Source organism: Fukomys damarensis, unplaced genomic scaffold (assembly GCF_012274545.1).
Source record: "Fukomys damarensis isolate Sample0158 unplaced genomic scaffold, DMR_v1.0_HiC HiC_scaffold_28, whole genome shotgun sequence".
Taxonomy (NCBI): Eukaryota; Metazoa; Chordata; class Mammalia; order Rodentia; family Bathyergidae; genus Fukomys; species Fukomys damarensis.
Window position 1 is genome coordinate 45,127,723 of NW_022900940.1, and position 18,152 is coordinate 45,145,874.

At 42.7% G+C, this 18,152-nt stretch overlaps 1 protein-coding gene across 1 annotated transcript in view; it reads left to right on the forward strand.

Annotated features, from left to right (window-relative positions):
• The window catches only part of Ptprg (protein tyrosine phosphatase receptor type G), a 532,317-nt gene that overhangs the window by 1,846 nt on the left and 512,319 nt on the right, over positions 1–18,152 (forward strand). The window contains 1 exon segment of the mRNA XM_033757017.1: positions 8,724–8,831. Within this exon segment, the coding sequence (XP_033612908.1) occupies positions 8,724–8,831 (108 nt within the window).

The following is an 18,152-nucleotide window of genomic DNA, read 5'->3' on the forward strand; positions in this document are numbered from 1 at the left end:
ATTGACAGTTACTGTCAAACACTTTAGACAAAAGAATGTTAGTGAAGACAATTTTTTAATCACTATTCACTTTCTTATTTTTTTCTTTAACTCATGTTGTCACAGTGCATTTCTATTTGGCGTGGGAGTGACTTTCTTTTTTATAGACAATAACAAATACTTGTCTAGTTGGGATTGGGTGGTCTCGCCTTAGGAAAGTCATTCTGTCCTTTTAGTACTCCTGGATACATGCTTGCATTTTAGACATTTGCCAGCAGTGGTAGGAAGAGGACACCAGACAATTTCCTCCTTGTGAATTTCTTTCATTTTTAGTTTTCTGAGACTCATGTAGACACTTGTGATGTTTGCTTTTGAGCAATTGGAGTAGCTCCTAGCAGACTTTTTATGATGACGAAAGTTCGCGGCAGGCATGGTGCCACTGAGTTGAATCCCAGCCCTCACTTGTTTTTTCTTTTTTAAAGGAGGGTACTTCTAAGAGCGAACTGTGTATTTTTCAGATTTTCTTCACAAATGTGTGATGAGGTGCATTATAAAGCAGTTTTCTCAGAAACTTTGGAAATTTTTTTCCCCTAATTTCTGAAAAATTTGGACTGTGACAGTTAATGGCGGAGGAATGGCTCTGATTCCATTTTTGGTTTCTTTTTACTTCTAATTAAAACAGATGGGACCCCCCTTGCCTTTTGGAGTGGGGACTATGATGGAGTAAAATAACCACGAGAAGGCCGGTATTTTGCTTCCTTGCACGACTTACTTCATTTTAACAAGGCTATTTTGTGTTTCTTTGGCCCTCTATGAAACAGCGTTGCTGTGTGATTTTTCTTTCCCTTGAAGTCCTCTTAAGTTGTAGTAATTTTTTTTACTTAAAAAACTCAGGGCTGTATATTAGGTCTCTTTATCGTTTCAGATGATGAGAATTTTTTTTTTTTTTGTAGTTGACACAGTAGGTACTTTTGAATATGCTGAAATAGGCAATCTACTATAATCTTTTTCTTAAGTTTAGTTCATTGTCACAAACAAGTACAGGGATTCTTTGTAATCTTGTAGTTGCAAAAGAATGCATTTCTTGATTCTACTTTTTGGGACACTCACCAAGTACATTTTACTACAATTAATTGAAATACAGGCACAAAGGAAATGAGAGGCTGATCAGAATATTTAATTACCTTTAACTGTAATTTGATACTTTTTGCCCACTTTAATTGTGAGAAAGAAAGATATATTCATTTCAGACTATTGTGTGGGATTTAATGTTCTCAAATGCTCTTTGAAATTCAGAGAAAATTGTTCTTGATGGATATTTCGCCATCCTTGAGGGATCTTTAATTTGTTTGTTGTATGAGCAGTTATAATGGATATAAACAGCTTGCTTAACTACTCATCTGCCATTCTAAAGATCTGCGTTCTGCATTTCAACATGAAAATGCCTGCTCCTTCTTTTGTGTGGGCTTATTTTTGGCCGTGGCTATGGCAGACATAGGACCCCTTCTCCAATGCCGTCCATCCATCCATCCATCCATCTGTCATCTGAGGCACTCAGGAACCATGATTCCTTTGTTCTGATGTTTTCAGTTTTGGATGGAAGCTGCCCTGCCTTCCCTGGCTCTGCGTTCTTTGGAATGACCTATATAGAGGGCTGTGTTGTTCAATAGAAATACCCTCGTGTGCTCCTGGTCTGTTTTGCTTTGAGCTCAGGGTGTGAAGCCATGGTTTCAGGAGGTGCTTTGAGATGTTCTTCTCAGTGTACTCTGGCTTCTGTGTGATATAACCTTCACCATACCTTTGCTGGGTTGAGTAACCTTGCCCACCTTTTCCTACGGGAGATCAGAACTTTGAAGAGATCAAACATGCATTCCTTTTTCAAAATGGAAATACGGACCAGTATTGTAGAGGAACAAAGTTTCTTTTGAGATCTTTGGTGTCTGTCTTCCTTTTTGGTGGACATCGCAAATGTCCCTTTCCCTTCACATACATGCTTGCATGTGTCAGTGGATCACCTTTGTCAGAAACAAGTAAGACATCTTTGTTCTCTGAAATTTTGGCACACCCGTTTGCACTTTTGGAAGAAAATACCTGCATTCATAGATATGACTTTATTCTTGAATAATCTGATCCGGACTCGGTGACCTTTGCCTCTTCATGACAGTAAAACTAAGAAAAGCCATGTATGTCAAGAACTTTATTTAAAGTTCTGGTGTTCAGAGGAGCAGGGCTGTTTGGAGGAAAAATGTTTGCCTGCATATTAACACAGAAGAGTTAACACAGCTTCAAGTCATTTTCCCCCACCTCACAATTCCTGTGAAACACTGAGTGTGCGTACTGATTACACAGAATCCTTGTGAAGCTCTGCAAAGGCAGATCGGTTACATATCTGCTTTGAAATTCCCAGAATAAAAACATTTATTCTTCTAAACTGTGTCCGGTACCACTGGGAAATTAAATCATGCACATAGGAAACAATTTCGTTGATATCTTCAGTAGTAGGTACCTCTTAGGATATTTTCATAGGAAAGGATTGGGCCTCTGGGTCAGGAAACATTTTTATCTTTTTTGCTTTAGGCTAGAAATGAGGTAGACCAAGTGGAAGTTCTGAGAAGAGATGAAAACTCCCTGATGAAAATACCTGTCACTCATTTGCTCTCTGCCTAGCAACCAGGTTGACTTAAGATTCTAATTGCTGAGTGAAATGTAAGCGTTATTGGCTAGTTATTACTGTTGGTTTTGCAGTCTCCACTTTTATCTCATAGAATTAGTCAGAATTTTCCTGTGCAATGGGAGTGGTTGGACTTTGCTGTTTAATTTCGCTTCACTCTTACATGGACCCTTCACTGTTATTATATATATGGAGACTGCTTAAGTTTGAAATATCTCATCTGGTTTTCCAGCCTATTGGCATCATACCTGTGTGTGTGTGTGTGTGTGTGTGTGTGTGTGCACGCACACGCTTGTGCATGTACTTTGTGATGGTTACAATGACAATGGAGTTGACCTCCTTGAGGACGTGTATACAGCCGTGTGCACTACTGGGTTTTTGTGTTTTAACTTCTCTCCCAGTAACTTCTGGTGGTAAACATGATAAAGAGTCCTGAGCTTTCCTCTGACAGAGGACTTGAGTTCCCAAAGTCATTGGGATTGGTGCTGTCGAGCTCGGTGGGATATATGTGTATTTAATGCCATGTCTCCCCTTTTGTAAGTCACATGTTAACCGTAGGCAGATTTACCCTTACTGTCTGTTTTGAAGAGTGAAACTACGTATTTTCATAAGCATACTCCATTTTTAATTGTGTAATTAAGTTGCTGAATAAGCAAGTACGAAGTTTTGCATTAAGGTAAGGATCCGTAAAGGCATGCATTTGCATAATTTAATTTTCTGCACAGAGATATTGAAAATCAATAGCATGATTCATAGCCATACAATATCATTGCCATGCTGCCGTTGGTTGGCTGTTTGAGCTTAGAACAGTACAAAGAGTATTAAAATTGATTGAATATGGTGTGCTGACTCTGTAGCTTTACTTGGGAACCACAGTCTGTTTCTACTTGCAAATCTCTGTTTCTTGCCAATAAAATATTAAGTTGCTTAATAGACTCTGTGTACATTTTTGACTGCTAGTCAAATAATAGTTTTTAGGAATTGTTTTTAAAAAGTCACCTCATAATTGATTGAAACACAGTCAGAGAACTTAAAACTTTTTAAAAAATTTATGACAGTGTCAGTAATAATACAAGATTATCTTCTTATTTGGGGGTGGGGTAAGAAATCACACATTACTGACAGATGCAGTAAGAGGGAAAACTAAATATAGTCACTTTTAATGAGTTATGTATCTGTTGAAACAACTTGCTGCCAAGTGATAAAGTCCTTTTCTGCCATGTTCATTTCTGAGTGGCCTCCCAAAGAATTGCTTATTTGCTACTTATAATCATTGCTTCAGATGTTTCTTGTTGCGGAGACAAAATACCTGACAATCAAAAGGAGGATAGGTTTATTTTGGCTCACAGTTTGTACAGGTTTCACTTCCTAGTTGGCTGGATCAAAGGCAGGTTGGCATGGCAGAGGGGCATGACAAAGGAAAAACAGTTCATGGTGGGAAGAAGGCAGAGAAGTAGTGAAGAAAGTGACAAGCAGCAAATGACCATGAAACAGCCTCTTTTCTGTCCCTTATATTCTATCTGGGCTTCATGTCCATAGGCCAGGTATAGCATACCTAGGGTGGACATTCCCATTAGCGATACCCAGAACTGTGCCAAACCAGTCAGTGAACTTTATTTATTTATTTATTTACTTTTGAGACAGGGTCTCACTATGTAGTTGAGACTGACCTAGAACTCACTATTTAGCCCAGGCTGGTCTCAAACTCAGCGATCCTCCTGGGATTACAGGCGTGTGCCACTGCACCCAGCTTGAACTAATTTAATAATCAAACACCCCCCCATAAAGTTTATTGGTACAATCTAGATAAACCCTACAGTTACATTCTTCATTGGGATCTTGTATCTTTACATGATATATCTTGGTTCTTATTTTTTCTTCATTCCCCTGCCCTCCCTTAATCCCAGCATCCCATATTCTCTCCCCAGACACCTATGAAAAGTCCCTCCTAGGATCACATGAGGCTTTGGGGGTACATCCAGACACAAGCTGTAACATAGCCTTACAACCAATAACTACCAGAACACTGGCACCATTGGGCAGCCTTGCTTCCTTCCTTCCTTCCCTCCCTCCCTTCCCTCTCTCCCTTTTTCTCCCTCCTTTCCTATCCTTTCTCTTCCCTCTCTCCCTCTCTCCCTCCTTTCCTCCCTTCCTTTCCGCACTATTTATGACTGCATACCGTATATTGAGCTCCATCATTTTTGCTGGGATGGTGGTAGCCCAGGGATCCTTGTGCTGCTTTTTTCTGGGAACTTCAGTCTCTTCACAGGCAATGCACAGTGCTCCTCATAAGCAGGCTTTTCTGCATATCCGTTGCTGTGTACCTCAGCACTTTGGGGGGATATGATACAGTGAGTCCACATTCCTTGGGATGGCCTTGCCACGTCTCTTGCCACCTGTCCACTGCTGTGTCTTCAGCAATGCCACACCTCTTAGTTTTGTTCCAGGAGGCCTACTTTTTAACTTATTTTGCTGCTTGGCCCAGATCCCTAGGCCTGTGAGATGTGATGTGTGTGAGTGGCTGTGAAGGTATCTTCTCTTAGGGGTTTGGCATCCCTGGCTTTGCAGTGTCAGGGGAAGACCTCGTGATAGTGGCCTCCTGCTTCTTGAATTGAACATATCTTTGTAGATTTGCTTCTACATTAATAGTTTCAGAAGCCACCCAGATCTGGGGGTCATCATGTTGTCTGTTTAAAGGCTGTTGGAATTCAGGTTTGCTTTGAGCGTTGCTTCAGGAGCTCCTGCTTCCCCTAGCTGGGCTTCCTGGCAGGAAGACCTGACTGGCAGCTTGGTCCCCCTTGTACCACCCCGATAATCTCAAAGTTTCTGGGCAACGAAAAGCACCCCATTTTTCAGGAATAAAAGGGAGATTGGTAGTGAAGATTATGATTCCATAATTCATCTTTCATTGGGAGTGCACTTAGGAGTTTACAGTCCTGAGGAAAATCCCATTTCTTACTTTTCTACCTTATTTGTTAAAGCGCTTTAGGGTGAAAATCCTGTCCTGGGTCAGCTCAGATTTATCTAAGTTCTGAGCTTGCATCACATGTGGTCACTTCTTTTAGAAGCTGTTCTTTCCTGAGACTGGCAGTGAAGTTGTAGGCTTTAAGGGCAGGCATTAGGAATGCCAGAGAAGAGCGGGATCTTGGGGGACTTTGGGTCCAGCTCAGTAGGATATTTCTTGATTATGTCTGGCTCCAAAATCAAATCACTGGGAGCCAGGCCCAGGGGCGGGCACCCGTAGTCACTGCCGCCAGAAGGTTGGGGCATGACTCTGGGGCTATCCTGGGCTACCTAGCCAGACCCTGATGCTCTTTTAAAAAATAACCTGGATAACTCCTTTTTAAAGAACTGACATCTAGGCCTTATCTCAGACCAGTTAAATCTGAATTTTAGGGAGAGAAGTCCAGGGCCTAGGGGCTTTTATTTTTTATTTTTTTAGTGGATGGAGAGCTTGACATGAGATCTTGAAGTGACCTTGAAGTGACCCTTTAAAGTAGGCTCAGTGTCACTGGCAGCTGGGGTGGGGGTGTCTTTTGCACACTAGAGACAGAGAGGGAGCCTTGCCAGGTAATCAGTGCGTGTGAGAATAAAGCCTATTAGGGGCTGGTTTCACATTGGCTTTGCCTAGCAATTACTGTTGTCCACAGAATTAATCCACTAGACCGCTGCCTTCTAGCCTGGCTCTACTTTTTCCCTCTTCTGTTGATCCCTTACTTGGTCCTTAGCCCCCTTGAGGCTTTGGGGTCCACCACAGCACCTGCTGCTATCCACTGATCTGCCGACTTACCCCAGACAGCGCACCTCACAGCTGGCAGGAGCGGTGGCCACAGGGAGCTGCTGGCAAATCCCTGATACGCAGTCTGGCGGATTTGGGTGTGAGTATTACGAAAGCTGAGCTTCTGAAGCACATTTCCACTACTGTGTGTTCAAAGGAAAAATCCCCGAGACTGGTTACATTTAGTAGAGTTTGAGAAAAAACTGATTTGCAATATGGAGCCCCACCCTGCAGTGTCATCATTTGACAGTGCTTATAGAAAAATGAACTAAGTTGTGGAGAATCATCAGTTGGCTACAGCCCAGTCAGGCAGTCACTCAGTGGGTTATACCGTAAGTGCTTACTTGTTTGCAACCTAATCAGTTAGTTGGTGACAGTTTTCTGCAACCAGCCAGAGCTGTTACTTCGATGGCTTTCGTACATTGCTTTGGTTGACTTAGTCTGACTCCAGGGCTCCGTGATAAGTATTATTTAACTTTGTCAGGTTTTACACAGTATGACATGCTCAGTGTACAATGAGTTGGGCGCTCTGCTCACAGTAAGTTGTGTTGCCTTCATAGCAGTTCTTGGAGATTGGTATTTTTGGCTCCCATTTTTCAGATGGGGAAGCTAAGGATCAACCACACCCTCAAACAGAAGTTACATTCATTATTCAGATGGTGGGGATGTTAGTTTACTCATTGTGTTGGTACAAAGAGAATGGTTATTTGGGAAAAAGTATTTGGAGTGCAGTGAACAGATACATAAGTTTCACATATGCACAGAAAATATGTATGCCTAATTTAGTATACTTTAGTGGAGGAAAAGGTATTTAGGAGAGTAGGAGATGGAAAACTTTAGTTTTGATCAATAGAAACTGCGAATGGTCAAGTTCCTAGTGTTCTGAATAACTCAGCTACCAGACTGTAGGAAGGGTTGAACGGTAGGGACCCAAACCTTCAGTGTGCATACTTTAAAAACGATCTTTTAACCCCCCCACACACAAAAAAAAACCAGCTTAGATTTTGGCTTTGTCATACAGGACCAGTGAGCAGATGTAAGTGATAGTAGGTTTACTTTGAGATGAGTATTTGGAGTTTATTAGATTCCCATTTCCCACACAAGGGCTCATTTCTGTTGAATCTTTTTTCAAGCATTACTTGTGTTAAAGATGATCTTTGCAACTGAAGTGTAAGCGTGAAGTAGTCTACCTGTTTCCTCCTCATTCTTTGTGACCGTCACCTCATCAAAGCTAATACCATTACCAAAATTTTTGGCTATTGAGAATGTATTGTGTTTTCCCATTTCCATCTTCATGTTAAATTGAATGTACAGGTCCCCTAACTATATTCTTTGCTTTTAAGAAGCATACTTGATTTTGTTTGGGTGCATTTAAATATTAACATACTCAGGAGGGGTGTATTATTTGAGTATAATTCCCTTTCATTTTGGATTCTGGGCACCTGTGATATTTGTCGTCTTACACATCGGTGCGTTCAGGTGTGGGCTTACAAGAGAAATTTGCATCCATGAAGAGGATGGGAGGAGAAGGGCTCTGCATGCTGTAGCAGGCAGGTGGAAGTTTTCTGTAGCCCTGGTGAATGTTTTTGCTTCTACTTGGTGGATTGGACTCATTTTGAATTTCAAAAATGCATCATTAAGCAGTGTTGTTTCTTTTCATCTTTCCCGTGAGCACTGTCGGCCCTGGAGGTTTGCTTGTTCTCAGGACTGCAGGTGGCTGTTTTGGCTCCAAGGGTGTGGAAGACGGGTACTCACTGTGAGGGGTCTCCCAGGCCTCACCAGGTGTCCTGGGTTAGGGTGGCAGAGGCCAGGCCTAGAAGACGTGATGCCCATGCTTGGTTTGCTGATCTGCTGTTTGCTCACTTGTGTGCCTGGGCGTCTCTGAGCTTGAACGTTTCCATCTGTCAAACATGGACAGCAACCCCTTGCTCTGTGAAGCTCAAATGCAGCCAGTGGGCCTGGATACTTAGGATTTATGCTTATTCATGCACTTGGAAGCAAAATGGCAGGCTCTGTCTGGTTCTGTCAGTTGTCTGATTAGGGGCAAAGGAAAGTTAATGCCCTCCTTGGAGCCTCAGTGTGTTTATCGTGGGACCATTGTACCCTCACCCTGGTGGCATTTTGCAAATGGGGTCCTGTGCTTCTCCGCGGGGAGCTCCTTGGCAGCTGTTGTTAGGATCAGAGTGGTCGTGGGAGTCACTTTGGATTCTCCGCTAGCTTCGTTCCCCCACAGAATAAGAATCTTTGAGCCATTTAGAGTGTGACTTGTCTCACCTCCTGTCTCCTCTCTTCCAGCGTTGACTGAAGGCGGCTACGTGGGGGCCCCGAAGGACAGCAGACACGGCAGCTCCGTGCAGATCCGCAGGCGCAAAGCTTCTGGTGACCCTTACTGGGCCTACTCCGGTGAGTTGTCCTGATCGGGACCCTCGACGCCCCTGAGGCACACTTTCCATTCCTTTCACGTCCAGCTTTGTCTGTTCAAAGTGTCCTGAAGTTCACTAAAAGTTGAGACACCGAAGCCTGTTCTCCCTCAAGGTTGCTACGCACCTTAATAGATCTCTTCACTGGTTTCTCACCCTGTATTTCCCACCCATTCGCCTTTATGTCTGAGTTTTCCTCGTTAATGAGTTACTGTACCAAACTGGGGATTTTCCAATAGCTTCTCCAGAGCTGCCCCTCCCCGGACCTTCAGCTGCCTGTGATTTCAGGGAGCCCAGAAATACAAGGCTCATCCCAGTGGCTTTGGTGGCTGCTAAACGTCGTAAAGCATCTCGTGTCAAAAAGGGTCTTGCGTGCTGTAATCTGGGAAGTGCAGCTTTATTTCCGGATCACAGCTTATCGTTTGAATCGTCTTCTTACAGTACCTTGAGCGTCTTTTCATTTTTCTTTTTCTTTTTAGCCTTTGACTAGCACGTGAGAGAACATTGCTGCAGCTTGTTGAAAATTCCAGTGGAATCAATTTTCTCACTTTTGTAGGTGGGGGGAGAGAAGGGAAACTCACAGCTATGTAGAAATCTTTCTTGATCGTGCTCTCTACAGTTACCAGAAATATGATAGATACATGGATTGTTATTTCTAAGATATTTTGAAGCTCAACAATATATGAAAAATGAATTATAGCTAATTAAGGAGGAATGCCGGGGATTTAGCTCAGTGGTTCGGTGGCCTGCCTTGCAAGTGCAAGGAACTGAGTTCAATCCCCGGTACCAAAAAAAAAAAAAAAAAAAAAAAAAAAAAAGAAAAAATGATAATTAAGGAGGAATACTTGAGGAAGATAGACCGCTTTTGGAAATTACTGTACTTTGGCAGTGAATAATTCAAATTCCTTGAACGAAAGAGCTTGGAGGCATGGAGTTTTAGTCTTAATAAATTTATGTATTAAGCAGTGTTGTTGGATCAGCTGAAAGGTATGCGTCTCATAGTATTGCTCAGGTCTTAAATCTTGAATTTCCACCTGCAAATCCTGTTAAATTTATGCCAGTGTAAAATTTATAGGTCTGATCTTTAATTACACCTTATCTATTGGCTTTTTGCATCCTTTTGTCTATTGATAAATCTCCTGCCCCTTCAGGGAGAATAGCCTATCTGTTTTGTTTTGCTGCTAACAGATAGCGATTCTGAAGTCTTCCATCATACCCATTCTTTGTGATTAGAGTTACCTAATTAGAGTCTTTTTGCCACTATTTCCGATGAGTGAAGGAAATTGAAGGAGATGAAGACCAAAATTTTATACATACATATATATCTTTTTGCCAAGAAACACAGAGAAGATTTATCATTTTGTAGTCTCTGGCTCTGATACGAGGCAAGAAGAAGCATAAAGTGACCTGCTATTTACAGTTCATCAATTTAGAATAATGATGCTGTTAGTCAGGAAACTGGAAGTTATATCCCATCAGCTTCTGCAGTTGCAAATGGCAGTGACAAAATGAAGGCCTAGAACTTCGCCGATTACTCAGTTAAGAATGCACACACGCCGTGCCACCTTCGGAGTGTGAAAAGTTACGATGTCCTCACCGCTGGTAGCCTTCAGTAGCTTCCTCCACTCCATACTTCCGGCCTGCGTTGTGATTGCGTGTGGGTGCCCCTTCTGTGAAGGGGTGGACCAGTGGTTTACATTTAGGACAAGGGGCACTTTCTTCAGACAACAGCTAGGAAGCGTTGTAAGTTTTTCAGCTCATCTGGTCCCTGCCATAGCTGTTGAACTCAGCCATCGTAGCCATAAAAGCAGTGGTAGACATAATGGACAGATGGGAATTATCTTGGAAAAACTTTATTTGTGAATCCTGCAATTGGAGTTTTATAACTTTCTTGTGTCAAGAAATACTGTTCTTTGGATATTTTCTCCCACCCATTAAAAGCACCAAAAGCATTCTTCATATGTAGGCTGCACAAAGAGAGGTGCTGGGTTGGGTAGGCTTAAAGGCCATCGTTGGTCAACTCCTGTTTTAGATGAAATTGTATCTGCTGGAATTTGGTTAGGGCCATCATGGGAGGAATCCTGCAGAGGACTATGGACTGTTTTGCAAGAACCAGAATGGCTAGTCGTAATGGTGAACATAAACGAAGGAAAAAAGAATGAGACAGCAGGTGGCAGTACAGAAGGGGCATCCCTTACCCAGAGCACTTGGGACTAGCAGCGTTTCCAATCTGGGAGGTTTCTGCATTTTGCAGTATTTCATTACACACGATGAGATAAACTGGGGTGGGCCCGAAGTCTGGACATGATAGGTTCATTTGTGCCACCTACACACAGCCTCAGGGTGATGCTGTACCGTCTTTGTAGTGTGCCTGTGTCGGCTGTGACCTGTCACACAGGTCAGGTGTGGAACCTTCTACTTGGGGCATCGTGTTGGTGCTCAGTTTCAAACCTGCACACAGTCCTTGACCACGACACAGTTTTGCCTGAGAAGACCAGAATGTCAGGGCTTCTCTTTTGCCACCGTGGCCTTGAGGGCCATCAGACACCCCCTGGAATTCGGTCCATAGATAGAGAAGGGGTAGGAAGGAGGTAGTGTGGTGGCCTGTTGGTACCTTTATTGAAGCCAGAAAAAGGAGAGGGGGAGCCCTCTGAGGTAGGTATTTACTGAAAAGCGTGTATGGCATTTGGAAAATTAGACTTGCAAATGAAGTGTAAGGCTCTTTCTTTGTTGGGGGGAATGGTTTTTAATTTAGCAAAGGTGAAGCGGGCCATGTCTGGAAGATTGGTGTAATGGTCCAGATTTTAGCCTCGTGTGCTAATTCTCTGATGTGTTTAGTTCCTCCTAAGATGTTGTATTTTGCAGGTGTGGCATAGGAGAGTATGGATTTTGTAGTTGGTCCCTGGTTCAAATCTCAGTTTTATCAGTTAGGATTTTAGAAGAACACTTAACTGCTTGGAACTTCAGTTTCCCCGTTTTGATAATGGGAGAAATTAGTCCTCCCCCATATGACTGTTGTGGGGATGAACTGAGGGCCGTGTGTGTGTGTGTGTGTGTGTGTGTGTGTGTGTGTGTGGTGTAACATCATCTCTGTCATGACATAAATACCTACTATTACCCCTGCTGTTTCTGACACTGTCGGTCCTCTTGTTGTTGCTGCTGCTGTTACTGGAGTTCTCCTTGGGTGGCTGTGATTGCCATCCTGGGTATTACTCAGAGCTAAGCAACTGAGACACGCCCCACCATAATTTACAAAATGTACCCACCTGGGTTTGGGAATGAGGGCTAAGCAAATGTTCCTCAAGTTCAAAAGTGGCAAAATGTGAACCTCAGACTGTCTGCTTCCATAAAGTATTACTGGTACACAGCCATGCTTATTCCTTTGTATATTGTCTGTGGCACTTTTGTCCTCCCACTGCAGAGCTGAGTATTTGTGACAAGAGACCCTGGGCTGAAAAGGTTAGGTACGCGTGTCCGGCCTTTACAACAGGAGTTTACCACGCTGCCTACCTTAGTGCTACCTGGGGTTTTGAGCCATCTTAGTCTCACTCAGATGCTGACTGTTCTGGGACTGGGGTGCTGGTTTTTTTTTTTGTCTTCTTTGCTGTCTCTTGGCTGGAATATTCGGGGGCGGGTGTGCTTGTGGGCAGGAGTCACAGGGATGCCAGTGACCTGTTTTGGCAAAGGTGAGTGGAGTGGCTGTTTCTGGGGATAGGTTGGAGAGGTGATAGTAGTTATTGTGGTTGTTGCGTCCTGCCTCATAGGTTCCTTTGCCTGGAGTGGAGTTTGATAAAGGAAGCCAACCTGGTTATTCGACACTCGCCCACCACAGTCAGTGCACAGGGGTGCAGGAGGTTTGGGGCTTGGAAATAGCTCTTTTGTAGGATGTTTTCGTGACTTTAGTTCTTTAACATTTTACTTATCAATTTAGGACAAGCTAAGGTATTTTGATTTTTGCTGCATCATTCTGGATAATGCAGGCCATTTGTATTCCAAATGTTAGAACACAGACTGTTTGTTGAAGGCTTGTCACACGATTCCTGTGTGAGCACCTGTAGCTCTAGCAAAGACTGGACTGGAAAACCTGTTCCAGGGCCACTGTGGTCACTTGAGGATGGCTTACTGCTCAGGTTACTCACTTGGTCCACTGCAAAAAAAGGGGCCATTGTGTCTGAGTTCAACGTAGAAACACTTTTCATAAAAGGTATGAATTAGCATTTAAGAAATTATGTTAATATAATAGCCATGTAATTTCAGAATTCTTTATATCTTTGGATTTCATTTTCCTTCTTCCTACTCAGACAGGTGAAAGACATCAGCAACCTTTTTTGCATTTTCTATCGTCTTACACTGGGGAAGATGCGCTCGTTTCAGGCCAGCTCACTGGAAATGAAACATTTCTCTTCCCTAAATTTTACCCCGCTAAGATGTAGATATTTTTGTATACTGCTTGAGGTGCTGACAGCACAAGCATTTTGGAGTTTGCCCAGAACTTCTGTGATTATTCCACAAAAAATAGCACATGTTGGGTAGGTCACCGCTGCTGGAATGAGAAAGGAGCGATCTGGAGCAAGTCCAGGTGGAAAGAGCTTTTATGAGGCTCTCTTCTCTCTTCCCCTCTGAAACTTGGAGAAAACAGGTTGTCTTCCCCCACCAACTCCTCCCCTTCTTTCACCTTCAGCATTCTCTATCTCCTAGTTTCTCTGTGCATGAAGAGCTTTTATGAGTCAGTACAGATGGGGAATTCTCTCATCAATGGAGGAATCCAAAATTGAAACACGTGGTAACAAAAATCCTCTGTAAGGGAGTCCTGGCGGTGGGCTGGGTGAAGGGCAGACAGGTTCTTCTCAGAGGCATTTCTCGCTGGAGCAGGGAACATCCAAGGTCTTTTCTAACTGTCTTGCGGTCAGTGTCTTGCTCAGCTGTAAAATGCAGATGAAAGAACATACCCTGCAGTGTGGCTCTGAGAGTTGGAAGTCATGTCTGTACGTACCTGGTATCATTTTTGGCTTCTACCCTGTAGTAGAAGATGTCTTACCCGTTCAGCTCTGAATTATCTGCCACCCCCACTGCTTGTTTTATAAACATCTTGTTTTATAACTTGCGCACGCTCTTTTCTCCAGCTAAATGTAGACTCCTTGAGGACAAGGATTATGGCCTGCTATTCTTTGCTTCTCCTGCAGCGTGCAGAGTGTTTCATTTTGGGAATACTCAGTGCATAGGTTTTAAGTGGGCAAATGGACAGACAGACAAAAAAAGAGCAAGACAGAGCCTGTCTTTTGTATTCACTGGGGGTGGAAGGGGTGGGGTCCTACGAGGAAACTGAAAAAAGTAGTAAGTGATTTATAAAAGGTTTCCCGTTGGATCCCTTGAAGTAACAAGCTCTCCCCTGGTGAACTGAAGCTATAGTTAAATTCTTTAAAATTATATTTCCATGCCTATTTTTAAGAATGTCTGTGCAGAGCAAATGAATATATGCATGCCCACAGAAGTGTGCCTTTGTCATTAGAAGAATGGAAGACGCTGGAATCTACAGGCTTAGCGTTAATATTGTTGTATTATTTGCCTGTCCTCAAGCCTCCTACGAAATCCTGTAAAGAAACAATTTCCTGCGATGCAATCTCCTTGTGGCAGCCACCTTGTCATGCCGCGCAGCCACAGCCCTGGGGAGGAATGAGCCGAGTCCGTCCCGTGTACCCACCTTGAAGGCTGCCTTTGCCTCTCTGCTTGACCGTGACCCGTGTCTCGGTTAGCTCTACGTCTCCTGTTTACTTTTCACAATTAATTTCCACTTTCTTTATAGATCCCTGTTACCGTGACTCATTTATAAGTAAAAGTTATTTGCTGCACTTGCTAACTTCTTCCTCTGTGCCGGGCATGTGCTGTAAGAAGAGGGCAGAGAGGCTCCTCTTGTAATTGCTACTGCCGTTGCCCTGCCCTTGAAGACGGCTGGGCAAAGGCATGGAATGTTCTGGTGGAGTCCGGGGACCGGAAAGCTTGGCAGTGACGGGGCAGGATGTTGGATGCGGAGCGTGCAGCGGCCAGCAGTATTCTGGTAGCGCTCCGGAACTCCCGTCTGTGGCTAATATGGAGCGGTGAGGTGATTGCGTGGTGGAAGTGGGTGGCAGTTGGCTTGCTGTATGAGGGATGCCACCAACTGCAGGGTGAGGATCGGCCTTGGGAGGAGGACAGGAGGAGAAGTGACAGTTGTATCATGGTGCATGTGAGGGAGAGAAGGAAAGAGCCCGTGAGAATTTATTACTTTCTGTGCATGGAAGAGAAAGCAAGGTGCATTGTGTAGTCCGATTCTCAGGGTGAATGCACACGGCATTGCATTTAGAGTAAAACGAGTAAATGGGGAGAGGAGTGGTGGATTTGTTCGAAAGATAAAAAAATTTGGACTGGACCCGACTGAGACGTGGTGTCACGTTTTGTCCAGATTTCTTGTGTTCTTTAGACTTTATGTTCTTAGAGTTGAACCTTTCTCTGTAATTAATCTTTGTATTTCCCTGACCCTACCTAAATGTGTTGGGACAAGGAGGGCCTTATGGTGGGGAATAAATTATTGAACAAATTGTGTCTTTCTGTAGGTGTTGATTTCCTTTTGTACAGGATGTTTTGAGTGGGAAAAAACACATATGTCCACACATTAATCAGGACTGTATGTGCAAAGAGAACAACACGCTTCCACATGCTGAAGGTACCGTGTGTATATCTTCAGTCGTTGGCCAAGTTGGTTTCGTTCTCTTACTGTTTAAAAGGATTTTTTTCAGTAGAGGGTTTTTTTTCTTGTCCTTAAAAAAAAAAAAAACTCTCTGTAGCTGGTTTCCTACGTGTTCGTAAACTTAGTGGATGCTACTGTATTCAGTATTATGAGAGAATATTAATACATTCCTTAGAGTCCCATTAACCTTTGGATGGACATTTAGGCAGATGAAATACCGCTGAGGGCTGTATTGGGGTAAAACGATACACACTAGTGGTGACGATTCCAGTATTGGTGTAAAGTGATACATGCTATCGGTAACACTTCCAGTGTTGGTGTAAAGTGTGATACACACTAGTGGTGACAATGCCAGTTGTTGCTGCGATGCAGCATTGAGGCATGATTACATGACAGGTTTTCAAAGGACCCTGAAGGTGGCAGGTTGATAGTGCCCTTTGCAGGCCTTTTAAGAAACATCTATGAAAAGGTTAAATGTTGAATGAGTACTCCTACTTTTAGACATTTTCAGAGACACTTGTGTATACCCCATAGGTGACATGGCGTTTAAAAAGTCTAAATGACTACCGGAGAACTGGCTAATTGTAGTATATCTTTATGCTGAAATGCTTAAGTAATGTCCGCCAAAATTAAGCAGGTGGAGTTACAGGATGCTTGCAGATAAAGCAGGCGATAAGGTCCCATTGAGCACAAGTTGCTGGATATCATCGGCTGGATTACGCCAGTGTGAGGAAGTAACCATATTGGTGAAAGCTGACCCATGGTTCTCATTGAGAAATTAGACATGTACATGTCTAAAATATTTCATTTTCTTATACCACTGTGCCCATCACTTTAAATGCTCCTTTTATTTTAGAATAGATGGCTGAATTATGTCAAAGTCAAGCAATTTTTATTTGTTATAGTTTTAAGAGGAGCGAGGAGTGAAAGGGGGAAAGAAAACAATAAAGAAAACTACAAGGGATGCTAGAAGGAAAGCAGGTACTCTTTTGTCTTTTTAATCGGCGGTATCTAGTTTTTTTAGGTGAAACATTTTCACTGGCAATTCAAATTGTATAAAATGCTGAAATGAACCAAGCAGAAATTAATGAACTGATATTGACTTAGTATGAAAATGAACATGAGAATTTATTGAGCAAAGCAGTAAATATTGACCCAGGTAGATATAAGGTCAATATTTACTTGGACATAACGTAAATCCTTACATTCATTAATCTATAAATTTAGTGGGCCTACATAAGACATATACAGAGTTACATATAATAAGTAAGTATTTTTTATATCTGTGATGGATCAAAGTCAAGCATCTTTTTCTCTGGTCATAAATTTGAAAGGCTGGTGTTCTAGCCTTTGAAACTGACTTCCCGGGGAGAGTGTGGGCGGGAGGACATCAATAATTTAGAAGCTCATTGGAAGAGTACACCTAGCTGAATCCTTGCCTAATAATCGGAGCAGAATTTGCATGTGCTCTGTGATTACTTTAAAGGCTAAGGTCCTTCTTTCTAACCTAACAAAATGTACTCATTTATTATATCGGATCTGGTTCATAAGACTCACTTTTTCATGACAAGAAATAGGATTCTTTCTTTTTTCTGGATGTAGTTAAGCTATGCTATGTAGAATTCTCTTTGACAAATAAAATATCGTTGTTATATATCGTACTGAGCATATCATGCTCAGTACCACTTTATTGGCCTTTTTCTCATTGAATTTATTAAGTTGAACTGAACTCTTATTACTCACCTTGTCAGTTCTCTTGGTGAGGTGGTCTTTGTGGCAATATTAAATATAAGGGAATGTGTTATGAACTTTTGCTATTGCCGTTGTATAGCTGGAATAAGTGTCTAATGTATGCTGCAAGATAGAATTTTCTGTGTTTATTTAAATGGGGAAGGTACCTCTTTCACAAGGTCAACCAGATACCTGAATGAAAGTCTTACATCTTGCACAGTTATGTTTCGGTCTGTTTTGCCTGGTGTGTTCGCTTTTTGTTAGTTTGATAAAAATCCCTAGGATTATCAATTTACAAGAACAGAAATTTTAGTGTGGCTCGAAATTTTAGGGTTTTCAGTCTGTAGTGGGTCGATCTGTTTCTTTGGGCCTGTGGTGAGACATTTCATCATGGTTGAAGTGTGTGACAAAGGAAGCTACTTACTTCATGGTGGTTGGGAAAGGAGAGCCGCTGGAAGGGCCAGGGTCCCCTATCCCCTTTTAGGGCATGCCTCCAGTGGCCCAGCTTCCTCCTGGTGGGTCCCACCACCTCCTGGTCCAAGTGCTTCCTTCCAGTGCCATGGGCTGGCGACCAAGTCTTTCCTACGTCAGCCTTGTGAGATTTCAGACCCTTACTTTTGCACCTCAAGTGCAGTGTCAGTCTTCAGTGGATTGTGGCCGACTGATCCTAACATGAATCTCACCTCTTCGTCTCACCTGATAATTTTTTAAGGGCCTATTTGAAACCAGTAGCACAATGAGTAGTGTATCTTTTTTGGTTGCTTCATGCTATTAAAATTTACCATTCCTATGTTTCATTTAGTCTAAACCCTATTTTCCATTAGAAACTTAATCATCATGTGTACATAA